The sequence below is a fragment of the Podarcis erhardii genome (assembly GCF_964252035.2).
Source record: "Podarcis erhardii genome assembly, chromosome: 2".
Taxonomy (NCBI): Eukaryota; Metazoa; Chordata; class Lepidosauria; order Squamata; family Lacertidae; genus Podarcis; species Podarcis erhardii.
The window spans coordinates 95076333-95093760 of record NC_138498.1 but is presented as its reverse complement, the minus strand read 5'-3'; the positions used below and the strand labels follow the sequence as shown (position 1 = coordinate 95093760).

The 17428-nt window shown below is 40.7% G+C and overlaps 1 protein-coding gene across 6 annotated transcripts in view; it reads left to right on the top strand.

Moving 5' to 3' along the window:
• LOC309336529 (contactin-6-like) overlaps positions 1 to 17428 on the top strand; it is a 193849-nt gene that overhangs the window by 26336 nt on the left and 150085 nt on the right. For all 6 annotated transcript variants that reach the window (XR_014154051.1, XR_014154052.1, XM_081852433.1 and 3 more), the window contains exon 2: positions 8467 to 8601. Coding sequence is in view for 4 of the 6 variants with exons in the window: in XM_081852433.1 (XP_081708559.1) it covers positions 8547 to 8601 (55 nt within the window). In the remaining 2 variants the exon portion in view is untranslated. The remainder of the gene's footprint in view (positions 1 to 8466; positions 8602 to 17428) is intronic.

Genomic DNA, 17428 nt, shown 5'->3' with positions numbered 1-17428 from the left:
ATGTATTGCAAGATCACAGTTGCCACAAGCATGGGACTCCTTGACTGGCTTCCATAAATACCATAGACATTCCTAAATAAAAACGGACAAATCTAAGAAATATATAAGGTGGTAATAGAGGGTTTCATTGTCTTCTGAATGTGGAAGGCTCACTCGACACAAAAGTGCAAAGCTTTGGTGCTGAACCATTTTCATAGGGTTGGTCCAAACTTAGTCATGCTTAGAGCAGATCATTAAAATCAATGGAACTTAATGACTAAACTAAATTTCTATAGATCTCAACGTGTCTGTTCTAAGCGTGACTAACAGGATTCAGTTCAGTGTTGAGGGTATTACATAAAAGATCGTATGAGAAGTGAAGCAATAGTATTTACAACAAGGAGAAAGCAGAAATTATCTGCATCAAGAAAGCTGAGATAAATAGCAAGTGTGTTTTCTCCCAAGACTGCCTAGGAAATAGCAGCAAAAATGCTAGTAAATCTCCGAGACAGTCAAGCTGCCCTCTGCCTTACTCTACACCACTAAAAGCATTTGCAATTCACCCTGTTATGGGCATACAGAAAGTTCAAGTAGTCAAACTGCACAGAGACTGCCTGGGGGATAAAAAAAAAAGTTTGAAAAGAAAAATACTCGCTGAATACAATTGGCATTCATGAGGCAGCTCACATTAGCTGCCTGCAAATCAGGTGTTCAGCAGAGAATAGAGAGATCATATATAGAGGTCTGCTGTATCCCTGGCTGGGACTTTGCTAGATACTGTAGTGTCAGACAGCAAAGAATGAGCATGAGAGAAGGAGAGAAAGGCAGGGATCAGAGGCTAAACGCGGTTTTTGGTGACAATGGGTGTGGGGGAAAACAGGTTTGTAATATCTGCCAGGCTTTAAGAAGGACAAAATAAACCCTGAACCGACTGCATCCCCCATTGACCCCTTCCTTAAATCATTTATTTTTCCCATATTCATGCACTGAAGCAGTGCTTTTCCTTCCCTCCAGTATCGCATCATTTTCTTTGCAGTGAAGTTTGGAACCAACCTATGCATTAGCCAGGGGTGTCCTGTCTTGTTTTGCCACCTGAGGCAAAACAGGAAGATGCTCCCTCTGCCCTGCCCCCTGCTTACCAGGGTCGTGTGTCTTGATCAGCTTCTAACAAGATCTTGCAGAGCTCTCATGAAGCTCTCGCGAGGTGGTGGCAGGGGCAGGTGAAACTCATATGGGGGCACCACCCTGTGGGAATCTGCTACCCAAGGCAGCTGCCTGCCTCAAGAGTGGGCCGGTCCTGGCAGTAACCCCATGCACAAGTTGGGTCAATGTTATGGTGAGTTGGGAATGGGTCCCTGTTGCCAGTGTTACTAGATTTGCTTCTTTCAGTCATCACGACTACAGCTGTGTGTAAGAAGAGCCTAAGGTGCAGGCTAAGGGGCTCCATGTGATTGGGACATCCAGTTCCGCCAGTGCCCCACTGATGTGAAGCCCATACATGTGTGGAAGAGGTCTGCACTGGGGTCTTCCCTACCCTACACAACATGGTTGTTGAAAGAAGCAGGTGCAGGGGGTGGGGCTAAAAGGACAGCCCCACTCACAACAACACAGTGGAAAAATGCACCGGGGTGCCTGCAAGCCCCCAAAACTCTGAGCATCCTCCGGTACATGCAGCTCTGGAAAAGGCATCTCCCTTCTCTTCCAGTGCACTTCCTAGTGACATATACCAGCTGGTATATGCACACTAATCTTCTGGCATAACACAGCAAGAAGAGTGAGACATCATAGAGCTAATCTACTACAGTCATACCTCAGGTTACAGATGCTTCAGATTGCATTTTTTTGGGTTACGGACTGCTGAAACCTGGAAGTACTGGAACGGGTTACTTCCGGGTTTCGGCGGTCGCACACGCGCAGAAGCACTAAATTGTGCTTTGTGCATGCACAGAAGTGCCGAATCGCAACCTGCGCATGTGCAGACGCGCCACTGCGGGTTGCGGACGCTGCGGGTTGTGAACATGCATCCCGCACAGATCACGTTCGCAACCCAAGCGTCCACTGTATTTATTTACACACTATGTACAGACGAAAGCATAATGTCGTCCGTTCTCCCCAGCTCTGAGAGAATAAACAGAAAGAAAGAAAAGCGAAAGTATGGTGTAATAATACCTGCCGCTGAAGAGATAAGACTGTCTTCTTTTCCCAGACTCGTCCCAGACAGGCTCCCAGACAGGCATGCGATTTACAACAATCTCATCTGCAGCATCGGAGGAGTGAAATTGCTAACACTGTTGCACTATGCATGCAACTTCAGCCTGACAAGAGTCCTTCCGCACCCCCCCCCCCACAAGAAGAATGGCTCCTCTCTCTCTCTCTCTCTCTCTCTCTCTCTCTCTCTCTCACACACACACACACACACACACACACACACACAAAAACAAAATGGGGGAAATACATGCAGACTCTTTAAAGGTATGCTCAAAGTAGAGGAGGTATCTGCCCATCCATCCAAACCATAGCATATCTGCTACACCAAATTTCCCTTGGATGAATGCCAGTTTCGGAAAATGTTTCACCCCAGTGCCATCCAATCAGAGGAAGAAAAGGAAATTTCACAGTGGGAATGCCACATTAACAGGAAAATTTGATATGGGAATGAGCTTAATTTGAAAAGATCACGGGGGGAGCATCTTTAACAGCAAAAAAAACAAAAACACCTTTAATAGCTGCTTTTAAAGAGATATGTTTGTATACATTTTATTCCATTAAGAAGTAAATATCTAAACTGTTCTACACAAGATAGGCACTTCTACTCCCATTAACTCATTTTGTTGTCTCCCTGCCCATTTGCTTAAGACGGCTAGAGAATAATAATTAATTTAAGCAATAGTTATATCCAGAAAACAAAGGATCTGACAGCACCATTTATCTTTATACTTCACCAGAATTAAAAAAACAGGCAAGACACTCCAGTTTAAACCAGGCACTCTCATACAATAAATATTACAGTCTTTTGTTAAAAAAATATTCTTGGTGTAGTTTGACAGTAAATTATCATATGAAAGACAGTATTAGCAGCTGTAATACTAACAAGTATTTATGTTTGTCAGAAAGGTTTCTGGGTCTGCTGGCATTTAATAAATAAAGTTACAATAATACCTAAGAAAACATCTATCTTTATTCTTTCTTGTCATAAGCTGCAGTTTTATACCTGGGCATAAGCTCCACTGGACTCAACACCTGAGACAGGATAGACAAATTGTGGTTCCTCTCTGTTCCTCTTTCTTCACTCCCCATATTTCAACATCTGCCTCACAAATTCACCAACATTTTGGTACATATTTCTCATAATATGTACATTTTTGCCTGGAATTCTTTCTAAAGTATTTTTTACAAGCAAGGCATTGCAGCATAATGCATCTTGGATGTTATTTTCCCTAGCACTAGTCCTTTATGCAAACTTTCCTTGAGTATATACAATACTGTACTTTTTTGTTGTTATTGTTGGAGAACTGCTTTGCAAAATTCAGACATGTTTGAATGGCAGAGGATAAGCTGCTTTTCAGCTCACACATTGTTTTGGGAAGTGCAGATTACATAGGTTTGCATAAAAAATGTGAACTGAGCCACATTTCTCTCCCATCCCTATTTCCTTGTAGACATAAAATAGGACAGTGCTGCCTTTTTCTTTGTCAGAATGGATGAATTAAAAGCAACATTGGTGCACTAAAAACATGTGGCTTAAACATTCAGCTGTACAGTGGCAGAACCATGCATTGTCTTTATCACAAAAGGAGCATGCTTAGTTGTAATTTAAATAGACAGTTCGATAGTATCAGCACATTTTTGCATTATGGATTTTGATGTTCCCAGCACAATGGCTTAGTTTTACATACACGGAGTATTAGATCAATGATACAGAATGAAAGATAAAAGCCTCCCAAGTCAATGTGTTCACCTTAAAAAATGATTGCGCTGGTACAAACTACAGGGGGGAATTTTAAAAATTCAAAAAAAAAAAAAATCTGCTCAAAACCACCCTCTGTCTTTGGGCTAGCAGCATCCTAGCTCCTGTTGTTGCATACATAAAATGTTTTTTCTTCCCTTTTGGCAACTCTTGACCCGAAATGCCTAGTAAAAAAGCTGCTAGCCCAAAGATGGAAAAGCAAAGAAATACCAGCAAAAGAAGAAAGGCAAGAAAAATTTTTGAAATACGCTGAAATGGCAAAACTAGCTGGAAGACTACGAGATAAGGACAACAGAGACTTTCAAGAAAGATTGGGAATCATTTATGTTATACCTGCAGAAACAATGTAGTGAAACTTTAGCAGGTTTTGATTAAACACTTACAACTATCAAAATAAATATAGAAAATACAACAATGATCTCAAAACAACAAGAAAACAAGAATCATTATACTAGACTCCAAATTAAGAATAACAAAACAAGCAGAAGACATTTTTCTGTAAAAAAAAAAAACCAGAAGAGGAAGTTGAGGGAAGTCGGGGGGGGGGGAGTATTATGAGGATTGTATTATTTTTGTTTTTTGTTATGTGAACGATGTGAAGATGACAAAGATATGTAAAATCAAATAAAATTAATTTAAAAAACAACAACCACCCTCTGTGAATATGTGGTGGATGCTCACTGGATATTGGTTGAATATAAGGATGTAGAATGGATACTTGGTGGTTGTTCAGTTTTAATTCCTGATTGGTGTCCTATGCCAAATGTGAGAACATTTCTGGAACCTTATTTTTCTGTGAACCATGACCCATGACTGGGGTGAAGGTGCTATGAGGAATATGGGATGGGTGAGAATGATGCTGGAGATCCCCAAGACACTAGGATTTTTATCTCCTACCTAGGTGATACGGCACTTCAGCGTGAGATATACACTCATATTTTGACGGTTGCCCAGCATTAAAAGTTACTCCTATGAAACCGATATGTTGTTGTTGTTTAGTTGTTTAGTCGTGTCCAACTCTTCATGACCCCATGAATCAGAGCACGCCAGGCACTTCTGTCTTCCACTGCCTCCCGCAGTTTGGTCAAACTCATGCTGGTAGCTTCAAACTCATGCTGGTAGCTTCCAGCCATCTCGTCCTCTGTCGTCCCCTTCTCCTTGTGCCCTCCATCTTTCCCAACATCAGGGTCTTTTCCAGGGAGTCTTCTCTTCTCATGAGGTGGCCAAAGTACTGGAGCCTCAGCTTCAGGATCTGTCCTTCCAGTGAGCACTCAGGGCTGATTTCCTTAAGAATGGATAGGTTTGATCTTCTTGCAGTCCATGGGACTCTCAAGAGTCTCCTCCAGCACCGTAATTCAAAAGCATCAATTCTTCGGCGATCAGCCTTCTTTATGGTCCAGCTCTCACTTCCATACATCACTACTGGGAAAACCATGGCTTTAACTATACGGACCTTTGTTGGCAAGTGAAACTGATATAGCAAGGAACAAATTGGGACAGATCTTTTTCCGTTATCCTAGCTTTTATTAACAGGGATCTTTATTTATGTGTGCAAGAATATTAACCATGGCATTCCTCACCTGCAGGCCAAAGTGATTAGTACTCACTTTAATACCTCAGGATTCTACCACCTTCTTCTTCTGCACGTGCTGTGCATGTTTAAGTCCTTCTTTCTCTTCACCCAGTCATCCCACTTCCTGCAGTAACTTTGAATGACTTCAGTAAGATACAATCAGGTCATTTCCTTAAATGCTCACTATGGGTTGTATCCAATGCAGCGCTATATGAACATTCCATCAGTGCAAGCATTTCCTTTCCTTTCCTTTCCTTTCCTTTATTATTATTTTTGTTCAGTTTTACACTACACATTTGAATTTAAACATTAGTCATAATCATCAACATTTAGTATTTCCTGAATCCTTAGACTTCCCTCCACCCTTCCATGGTTTCCATTTTCAAACTTTTTCAACTTCATCATATAATGTCTCCATTTTTCTTTAAATAATCCATTTTTACCTTAGTTTTTAGTACATTACAAGCGTTACTCAAATCCTGCCCAAGTTTTTAGTTGTTTACAGTGTTCCCTTAAGTAAATTGTAAATTTACAAGCATTTCTGTTTATGTGATGGAACAACCTTCCCTTCTCCTCCCCTGCAAGCTCCCTAAATCTCTTCTAGGGGATTCCTCAACAGTTTTGGGGGTGGCACAGGACATGCATGGGGGCAGGAGAGGGGCAAATCCTGCTGTGCAAGCAGAAATCCTTGCACTGATGGAATGCATTCAACTGAATACCGCTTTACACTTACTTTCTTGCACAGTTCTGCATTTATTTTCTTCTTGTATTGCGTTGAACTAAACAATCACTTTTGGTTTTGGGTTCTTCATCGTAATAGCTCTTTTGCCAGTCTTAGAACACAAGCATATGTAAAGTTGCACAGAAGTAATCCCATTGTCTTCAATGGGATTTACTTCCAGGTATGATATAGGATTGCAGCCTTTATCTTGCTTTGTGGCCAAATGAATTTGAATCAAGAGAAGATTAATGGATCCATCCTCCTTAATGAGGATTTTCCATGTGCACCAAGAGTCAATCCAAAATAATTTTATCGTTTGATAGGTCTGTGTGATCAAAGCTTCCTCGTTGCAGCCTTGTACAAATTTACTCCCAACAGTAAATTATTAGTTTGCCCTTTGGGAGTAAAGGCCAAGTTGACGCCTTTCTTGATTTACTTAATCATACAGTGGCTGAAATGTCAAAGGAAATTAGAGCAACTTGTTATATAAACCCTTGGGAAACATGTTGCTTACTTAAGGATAGCACTTTTATCTGATAGGGGCATTCAACCATCGCTTTGCGATCATGAAAAGTACTTCAACACACACAAGACAGGGACATTTGATTCTGCCAGTTCCTCTGCCCCCATCTAGTTCAGCAGTTCACTCCTTATTCCATATTGTCCCAACCCTCAGGAAAAGCTTTCAGAAGAAATAGCAAGCTGGAGGAGGTGGGGTTCAGCAAAAACAGGGCTCCCTAAATGTGAGTGTAAGTGCTTTCCACTACCACAAAACCTCCATTGCCTACACATCTGCATAGTTAAAGATGTTCACATAGTCTGCAATCCTAAATTTGATTACCTCTTGAAATGAAATGAGAATTACTTCAGAGTAAAGATGCTTACAGAATTTTGTTGTTCATCATTGTGCTGTTAAAAGTCAATGTATTGCAATATACCTGGCCCAAGTGGAAATTAATTATTAGAAGAGTTTGAAACTTACAAATTTTTGCAGTTTTTAAAACTTGGGCATATATAATAGAGGCCAGCATTTCCACACAAGGCAAGCCAAAGTGTTCATGAAGCAGAATTTTGGACCATGGACGTTCCATGGCTTTTTCAGGCTTTTGGGGAGAGGAGTCACCTCTAGTTATGACATTTAATATTTGGGCAAAGCCCCTGACATGGGACCTCCCAGATGGAACACCTAAATGGTCCCCTTTTCAAATAGACTATATCAACTTTGATTTCATCAAGCAAGCTCATTCTAACATTCCTTCATCTGTAAATATTCGAAACATATTGGATTTAATTTGGATTTTGACACATTGCATTGAAACCATTTCCCCCATCCACATGAGGAATTAAGTACCATCGTTCAGTTTCGGCATTTCCCCAATTTTTGTAGCTCTGAAGAACTGCATTGTTGGCATTGGTGGGAAGTTTCTCATGGAATTGTGACCTCCAATGGTTCAGCTGATTCTTATTTTTGCGTTTTCCATTTCAGAGTTCCTAACTGAAGTTAAAATACCATTCGTTCTCAGAACCTCTTTTCCCTTCTCAATTTTTTTCCTAGTTTAATAAATGATTCATTTTGATACTACAGTAGTTCTTATTTTCAGACAATGTATTTGGTTTTTCTCCTTATATCTCCGGAGGCCTTTTTCATGCTGGTTTCTAGCTTAGGAAGTTATCCTAGCTATGTTCTTGGAACTGATATTACAAATGCTGTTTGCAAAAAATCTCTGGGGTATAGATTTCTGGGGCAGGGAAGGGGTGGAGCTTCACTAGTCCAGGACGCATTGGATCCACTGCCATCACGTGATAGCATAGGCTCCCAGCTGAACCTGATCTACCTGTTTTCCAATTTCCACCCATCCACTGTGCACAGGAAGGCTGCAGATGCAGAAGTGGCCCTGCGATTCCATAAAGCCCCACTAGGCTGAGGTGCTGGTGGTGTAGGAGTGTAGCTTAAGAAATTCCAATGAACTGATGGGCGTTTAGCTTTTCCTCTTGAAAGCAATCAGAGCTTTTATAAGCTGTGTGAAAAGCAATGTAACTATAAACAGATGTAAGTTGGGACAAACAATCATGACATCTTTTCCTCCAAGGAAAGAACTCATCGTCCCACAGCACACACAAAAAGGAGGACAGATACAATATTAGGGCCTGAAGGTTGATTTAAATAAAACAAGCCTACATATTTGTTTGGCATGTATACCACCAACCTATCTCACTATTTTACAGGCTATAAAGTAGTGACAGGAAGATCTACATAGTTTCTCTGATGATTGGATGGGAAGAATTTCTGACCTTGGAACGTGGAGATGATGTTGCTATGGAAACTCGTATTTCTGCTACTACTTCTGAGCTGCTTTGCAGGTGAAGTATTCAATTATTACTCTGTAGAAGTCGATTGATAAATATATCACTGTGTTTTATTTCTTAACAGAAATGCATGCATCTTAAGAGGACTAATCTGCACAAGCCACTGGTCTAAGCACCTTGTCATTAAGATGTCAGCTACAGTTACTTATTCCAAAGGCCATTTAACTCTGGCAAAGCTACAGCTTTTTGTGAGCTTCTGTTGACTTTCACTGATGCTGTTGTGGGCTGAGCTGGGAATGTGAAAGCCACCAATTGCTAAGGACTGAGCTGAGTGAGGATGATCTTTGTGTATGCCATCAACAGCTGCAGGTGTTCTGATCTTTAAGTGTTAAAAAGGATATTTTAAAAGAAATTCAGTAGACAGTGGGAAATTGAACATTTTCAGTCCAAACTAACAGTGTGCATCTAATGCGTTTGGGAGGTGATGATTCCCTGTGTGGAATTAGGACAAAATTCCTCTCTGGTTTGTCTTCTTAGGAGCTCATCTTGTTCTGCAGTTCTTGACATGATTAGTTTTACAGAGCCTTAATAAATACTCCCTTGGAGATCTGACAATGTGTTTTCTTTGCCCCTCCCTACTACCTCTTCTTGGCATGTCATTAACATATTAGAGAACTGGTCTTAGTAGACCAAAAGCATGAGTCAACAGTGTGATGCACCAGCAAAAAAGGCTATTGCTATTCTAGGCTGAATCAACGTAAGTACATTGTCCTAATCAAGGGAAAGCATAGTACCACTCTATTCTGCCTTGGTCAGATGACACCTGGTGTACTGTGTCCAGGTGGAGCAAGCTCTGTTTTTTCCTACCCCAGAGGGTAGGACCTGAACCAATATCTTCAAGTTTCATGATAGGAGAGTCTGACTAAACATCAAGAATAACTTTCTGATGGTAAGAGCTGTTCAAAAGTGGAACGGACTCCCGTGGAAGGTGGTGGACTTTCCTTCCTTGGAGATTTTGAAGCAAAGGTTGAATGGCCATTTGTAACGGCTGCTTTAGCTGAGATTTCTGCATTGCAGGGGGCTGGACTATATGGCCTTCAGGGTCCCTTTGAACTCTACATTTCAATGAAATAATTATGAAAGCAAATTCAGAAAAGCATGAAATACTCTTTAAAATAACAGAGTACACTGCACAGTAAAATTGCAAGTAGTATTTTTGCCTGGCATCTAAAAGATGACACAACAGGCGTCAAGGGTGTTCCTTTCAGAAAATTTAAACAAGCACCTTTGAAAGAGTTCAGTAACTGGCACTGAAAAACCACCTGCCAGTTTCATCTTCCCTCTAATGGAAGGTTTATCTAAGGAGAAAAGCCCTAAATGGAAGATCTTAACATCTTAAGGGTGGTGCAGAGAATGAGCTTATTTCTGAAGTTGGATATGTTCAACAAACAATTCCACTTGTCAGTTTTGTGGGAAACACTGTTTTGTGGCTTGTATGCAAAGTACCGGTAATGAGATCATTCCATCATCGCAAGCATTTCTCCTTCCTGGTGGAACTATTATCACCTGCCCTCTCCATGGACTATTCTCCTGAGCCTCTGGAGCAGATTCGAGGAGGATGCAGGGTTGCCTGGGGAAACGAGAGAAGGCAAATCATGTTGTACTACTAGGATTCATTGCACTAGCTTCTGCCAGGACTATGATTTAGTTGTATGCAGCTCATTCATCCAAAAGTCACAGTTAATAGATCTAGAAAAGTTATCACCCCAGGTAGATAAAGTTCAAAATTTAGGGCACTGTAGCTATGAATGCAGATGCTAGGACACATTGCCTTTGTCACAGAATCATCAAATTTTAGAGTTAGGAGTTGATGAGCATTCCTTAATTTTCTCCATCTGAGTCTTTTATAAAAACGTTGAACAACAATGGGCCCAGGACATAACATGTCTCTTTTTCCCAGGATGATGAAGAACCATTAGTGAGTTGCTCTTTGGGTTCGGTCAGTCAACCAGCTACAAATCCACCTAACAGTAACCTTGTCCAGCCCACATTTTACCATCTTCTCCACAAGAATATCATGGGGGACTTTCTCAAAAGCATAACTGGCTAGTAAACTTCCCGTATGCACCTGGTAGGTCCCTGTTAAGAAAGAAAGAATGAGATCAAATCAGAAGTCTTCTTGTGTCAAGGATTAATGGCATCCTTCAAGCAACACAATATTTAAGCTTGAGTGACCATTAGTCTGACTTGGTACAGCAATTTTTATATTATTTGATTCCGTCTTGGTATAAGGAAATTGATCAGATAACCGTCTGGTTCCTGGGCTTTAGCTCTTTAATCCTGTGATGTTTCTCAACTAGTAATGAAGGATAGTGTCTATGTTCCGTGGAAAATATCAGTGAGAAATATATAACTGAAAGTTAAGTTCATTGGTAATGCTGCAGTTTTATTTATGTTTTGCCGTTATGGTTCTGGAAATGGTTTTTACACTGATTTAATTGTGATGAGGTAGTAGCCTTAACCCTGCCCAAGAACAGTAGGCTGACTTAAGGGTGTGTAAGGCAGGACATGAGAATCACACAGCTCTATCATCCAGCATCTTCAAATATCTTAAGGGCTGCCACATGGAGGAGGGAGCATGCTTGTTTTCTCCTGCTCTGGAGGGTAGGACTCAGACCAATGGCTTCAAGTTGCCAGAAGGGAGATTCCGACTAAACATTCAGAAAACTTTCTGACAGTAAGAGCTGTTCAGCAGTGGAACAGACTCCCATGAGAGGTGGTGGTCTCTCTTTCCTTGGAGGTTTCTAAGCAGAGGTTGGATGGCCATCTGTCATGGATGCTTTAGTTGAGATTCCTGCTGTCAGGTGTGCATGCAGGAGCCAGGCCCTGTGACCAATAGGACTTTGCAGGACTGGGGCCTTCCTAAGTTTGTTCTGAAGAGGCAAGGTGTGGCCTCACAGGTGAGGCCGATTGGTAACTCACAGCCCCTGGTGGCAAGAGCTGGGAAAGGATATAAGGTCAGCATTTCCCTTTGGCTCTTTGCCACGGCAACATGCTTCCTGCCTTGCTGTGTTTGGCTTCTTGTTTCCTGATCCTTGAACCTCGGCTTCTTGACTCCCTGCTTCTTGATCCTCGGACCCTTGACTTCTTGACTCCTTGGTTCTTGATCCTCGGACCCTTGACTCCTTGACTCCTTGCTTTTTGATCCTCGGACCCTTGACTTTGTGACTCCTTGCTTCCTGACCCTCGGACCCTTGGCTTCTTGGCTTCTGGACCCCGTTCCTGCTCCCACCTCGCCATCTTGCCCCGGTCCTGATGTTGCCTGCCTGGACTTTGACCACCCATGAACCGGACCGTGACACATGCATTGCAGGTCCCTTCCAGCTCTAAGATTCTACTATTCTATGTCACTGTTCCCCATAAGCATCTTCCCTGTGAGGCAGCTGACTGAATCTGCTTCACAGTAGGGCTCACCCTGTCTATAATTTCAGGTTCCTTGGTGACAAGGAAAGGGCATTCAGTATTTGGGCTGTACATTTTCAAATCCTCTTCCAAGAAGAGTCTGGTGTATCAGGCCAATGGCCCATCTATCCCAGCATCCTGTTCTCACAATGGCCAATCAGATGACTTTAGGGAGCCTGCCCGCTGCACAACAGCACCTTCCTCACCTGTGATTCTCAGAGATTGCTGTTAACAAGATGTCAGATATTGCTGGATCATAACTCCTGTCATCCCTGATAATTGGCCACATTGAGTGGGGCTGCTGGATTTGAGGACCATGAGTTCCTGACACCACTTAGGGGGAAGTGGGGCAGATTAATACAGAAAAATTCAATCTCTTATTTTATGTGACAAAAATGAGTCAAATAATAAAATGTTTGGCTTGAAGCATGGCATAGCTAATCAATATTATAATAGCAATCAAAAGAACCATTAAAGCTAGAAGATAATGAGAATATAATGACTTCAGTAAAAAAATAGGTTTTGTATCATTCTACCCCACCTATGGGGCAGTTTGTTACATTGGACGGGGCACTTTGATACAAAGCGTAAATTGTATGAGAACGGTAATTATTTACAAAAAAAAATGAAAAAACATTTTTTATTGTGAGAGATCATAACCAGCCTTACAATTTGTTACTTAAAAACTAAATTACATATCAAAACTAACAGCGTTTCACACATATCATAGATTTTATGGCAGGTTTTCTTAACAAAACATCAAAACTTGTATTAATCTTTCCTCAAACATTTAAAAAAAAACTTTGGAAAAACTTAAAAAATATAAGAACTCACATTAGGTAGTCAAAAAATAGTAATTTAAACAAAATGCTTATAAAAAAATAAGGCAATTACTTAACGGTTTGCTTTTGCACATTATATCCACTTAAGTCAATAGAAAAAGTATAAAGAGATGATGTTCGAGATGTGCCCTTTGGGAAATTTGGTTTTGGCAAGAACAAAATAACATCCTTGAAATCAACGCTTGCCTTATCTTCTACAATGGGGAAGACAAGATCCTGTTTTTTTCCTGAGATATGACACTTGATAATCAGTCATATTACATTTAGAAATGACTTTGGCCACGTAGTAAACAACAGCTTTTTTCTTTTCAAATTTAATGAGTTTAGAGATTTCATGCAAACTTGAAACTAGTTGTACTATTGTACACTAGTGGGGCACTTTTATATGTATCAATGTGCCTGTGTCTTAGTGTATCCAAGTTCCCCAACGGACATTTTCAAAAAACCTAACAATTATTAATAAAACCACTGAACTTATTTAAAAATCACTTGTGATCCTGATTATTGAGTGGAATAACTTACCTTTGATATCTTTAAATCTTAACTAAACAATGTAAAACAGTGTTGGAACACTTTTACATTTCACATAATTTTTTAGTTGGCCGTGCTAAAAACACACCTACTCTTGTCAAACGCCAACGGCTAACTGGTGGGTGGTGTGGTCACAACTATTGTACTCACACATGTATAGACACGTTTTAGTGATGTTGTGGCACGAATAACATTTCTTGATATTGAAATATTGCTGGTGTATCAATGTGCCCCATGCATCAATGTGCCCGGCTTCCCCTTACATGATGGTAAGAACATGATCCCAAAAGGAGGCTTATAAATATTCAAATATAAATAAAATATGTACTGCTTTCTGTGTGGACAGTTCAGAAGAAATGGTCTTTTCTCCAATTAATGCTGCTTTGACTTTTATAGGGTCATTATCCAGTTCCCAAGTGTAGACATTTGCCTGACATCGGCCCCTAACTAATGTACTGAACTTGTTATACTTCAAAAACAAAACAAAACAAAAAAAACTTGGTCTCATCTTAGTCATATTCTCATGATGTGGTTATGCTAATTATAGCAACTACAAGTGAGCCTTAAATTAATCATATGATTCATGACTCAGCAGCTGCCTTTTCTTTGAATAATGAATCAGAAAATAATGCAAAATACAGGGTGGACAAAACTTAAAACAAAGCTAAGCTATATTGTTCATAGTAGAGTTTAGGCAAAACTGAAAATCTCTTCTAACTAAGCACCAACAAACCAAGTAAATAATCTAAGTAAGCAAACAATATAATTCTAATTACAGCATCAATTTGGTTTAAATTTGGCAGTGAGAGATTTTACCTTCTTGGGCTCCATGATCACTCCAGATGGTGACAGCAGTCACAAAGTTAAAAGATGCCTGCTTCTTGGGAGAAAGCAATGACAAACCTAGACAGCATTTTAAAAAGCAGAGACATCGCTTTGCCAACAAAGGTCCATATAGCTATGGTTTTCCCAGTAGTGATGTATGGAAGTGAGAGCTGGGCCATAAAGAAGGCTGATCGCCAAAGAATTGATGCTTTTGAATTATGGTGCTGGAGGAGACTCTTGAGAGTCCCATGGACTGCAAGAAGATCAAACCTCTCCATTCTTAAGGAAATCAGCCCTGAATGCTCACTGGAAGGACAGATCCTGAAGCTGAGGCTCCGATACTTTGGCCACCTCATGAGAAGAGAAGACTCCCTGGAAAAGACCCTGATGCTGGGAAAGATTGAGGGCACAAGGAGAAGAGACGACAGAGATGGTTGGACAGTGTTCTCGAAGCTACGAACATGAGTTTGACCAAACTGCGGGAGGCAGTGGAAGACAGGAGTGCTTGGAATGCATGGGGTCACGAAGAGTCGGACTCGACTAAATGACTAAACAACATCCTAAAACACCCATTCCACTGGATCCCTCAGAGGAGACACAGCGACTGTCCTTGCTTGGCCTCCTCCATCAGCAACCATTCTACATGGCAGTGGCAGACCTTGGCACCTTAAATTTCAGCAGCCCCTTGTGTGACACCAGAATCTGCCATCCCTCACCTCTCATCTTGCATTGGACATCATAGCTGCAGTGCCTGCTGTGGTGTCCCTGAGGCTAGGCAGGCTTGGATGTACTTCCCTAGGAACCGCCTTTATATATGGCTACCTCAATGGGAGAGATGCTCTTGCAAAAGCACCTTCTTCAGCCTGACTAGGACCAACTGCCCTTTAGATTTTCTTAGGACTAGTCCGACTATTAGGCAGAATGAGGCAGCAGAGTCTGGCACCCAAATGTCTTGGCCCACACTTTCTTCCCCAGAATTGCCATAATCAACAGCCATTCTACCTTGCTGCAACAAAGGAGGAGCTGCAGTTATTTTCTTGTGAAAGAGGAATCATTTAATCTCCTTTAGAATGTTGTGGACAATTGGACTCACAGTTGTGGGTTCCTTCCTGGAAATGAAAGTTGCCAAACTGCAGACAAATGGGACCATAGCCGTGCCGGATTTACATATAAGCTAGACAAGTTATACCTTAGGGCCCCACTCTCTTGGGGGCCCCCAAAAAATTAAAGAAAAAAACTGGATGTACATTTCCAAAATATAAGATAAAAAACAAATAAAATAAAACCTACACACAGCAACAGTGTTTTGTGTTGTGTATTAGATCCCTAAATTACCATGTAACATATATTCATCACAAAAAACCAGTGACAATTTGTTGTTGACAAAGGACAGCTGGACATATAAAGGGCCCCATTACCTTCAGTAGCTTAGGGCCTCCTCAAACCTAAATCCGGCCCTGGACCATAGGCTTTTGTTCTAGGCACATGTACAGTTGATTTGGAATAGGAATAACCAAAGGGATTCACTCTGTGGGCACACTAATTCCCTTTTATTGGAAGCTTGACTGGTCTAACGCAAAGAAGCTTTCCCTCTCCATCCTGGTGTCCTCCTTAAGCTTTGATTTTGCAAAGTTACTCCTTCCTGCAAAGCACTGTGACTGAAAAACACTGATAAAACCATTGCCTCATTTCAAAGCCCCACCACCCCACATTTGTGATAGTCATTATTGCAATCTTATTTTTTATTTCAGCAGATCCTTTTTCACAGCATTTTTTTTAAAAAAAAATGTCTGGGTTGCTAATGTGCCATGAAGCAGCTTAGGGATATCTACTTCAACATGTTCCATCACATAAGGACCCTGGAAGCCCCAAATAAATTTGATGCAACTTACTCTCATGTAAGTATTATAGGGTTGAACCATTAAGGATATTAGATGCTGAGATTGCTGTCATAATACAGAAGTTTGCCACTCCAGTCTGATCTAAAATCTGTATTGTGTGGCCATAAAATATGCCATTAGAAAAGAAAAAGAAAAGAAAAAGAAAAGGCTTTTGATTCCTTGAAAAGAACTGCATTACCACAGAACTGGCACAATGAAGCAAAAATAAGGTGAAATAAATCTTTCAAGGATATTTTAATTCAATTAATAGGACTAGATCTCCCCCAACCCCGAGAAATGTACATCTCATACCATTAAAACTGATGTTCTCTATTCTTCTCATTTTCTCAAAGAGCACTTATTTTTTATGTCTCAACGTCTTTTTTGCTTTTGCCAAAAGGAATAAATAATGCATCCATGGATAATGACATTGTAAGGAAACAGAATGGACCCCATTTTTCTTCTGCCTTCCCCTCTAATAACCTAGTGCTACTTAAGTGAGATAATCTGATGTAAACATATAACCAGAGGCAAGGCGTATGATGAAGATAAACTCTGAGATCATTATTTTAAAATCTGAATATTTGTTATTTGGATTCATCGTTCCCTTTTGCACTATTGGTAAAATGGCAGTGTTATATATTAATACTGCATAAGAAAGAAAGAAACATTTCGAGAATAAGGAGAGGACAACAGAATCATATGGTGCCAATTGTAACAGGAAGACAGGCACTGAATGTGAGAAGCAAACATTCCCTTTTCATCTTCCTGAACAGCTCCAGAAATTGAATGAAACAAACTCTGTATGGCAGGTTTGGCTAAACCTTGTTTTGGCCTGAGGACTAAATTCACAGTGGTAGGTGTGGCTAACTACATAAACTTGCATTCTCTGTCTCACACACAGGACACCCAAAGCCACCCCTCCTTAGCTTATCCATGTAGATGAGCTGAGGGGAAAGGAGTATTGCCAATGCTTGGAAAGTTCATTCTAAAAACAAATTAGTTCGAATTCTAGTTCACCCACTCCAAAAAGGAATTAGTTGCAGTTCCAACACACCCCTTTCCTCATAGTTCATTTAAAAGAAAACTATCTCATTTCAACATGAAATCCCTTTTATTCACAGAGTGTATAGGTAGGTCATAGAACAGCTGTTTTGTTGAGGCTCATTTCTCTCATATTTTGGGGTTGAATTGAGTCACCTGTCAGAACAATTGTATGTATATTTTTAAAAGTTAAGTGAGCCATCCCTGAAATGTCTTGACCCCGTCCTTGAACTCTATTCTAACATCTTCTGCGTACGCAAAGATTTCCTCCATTGGTGCCTGGTGTATTTCCATTTA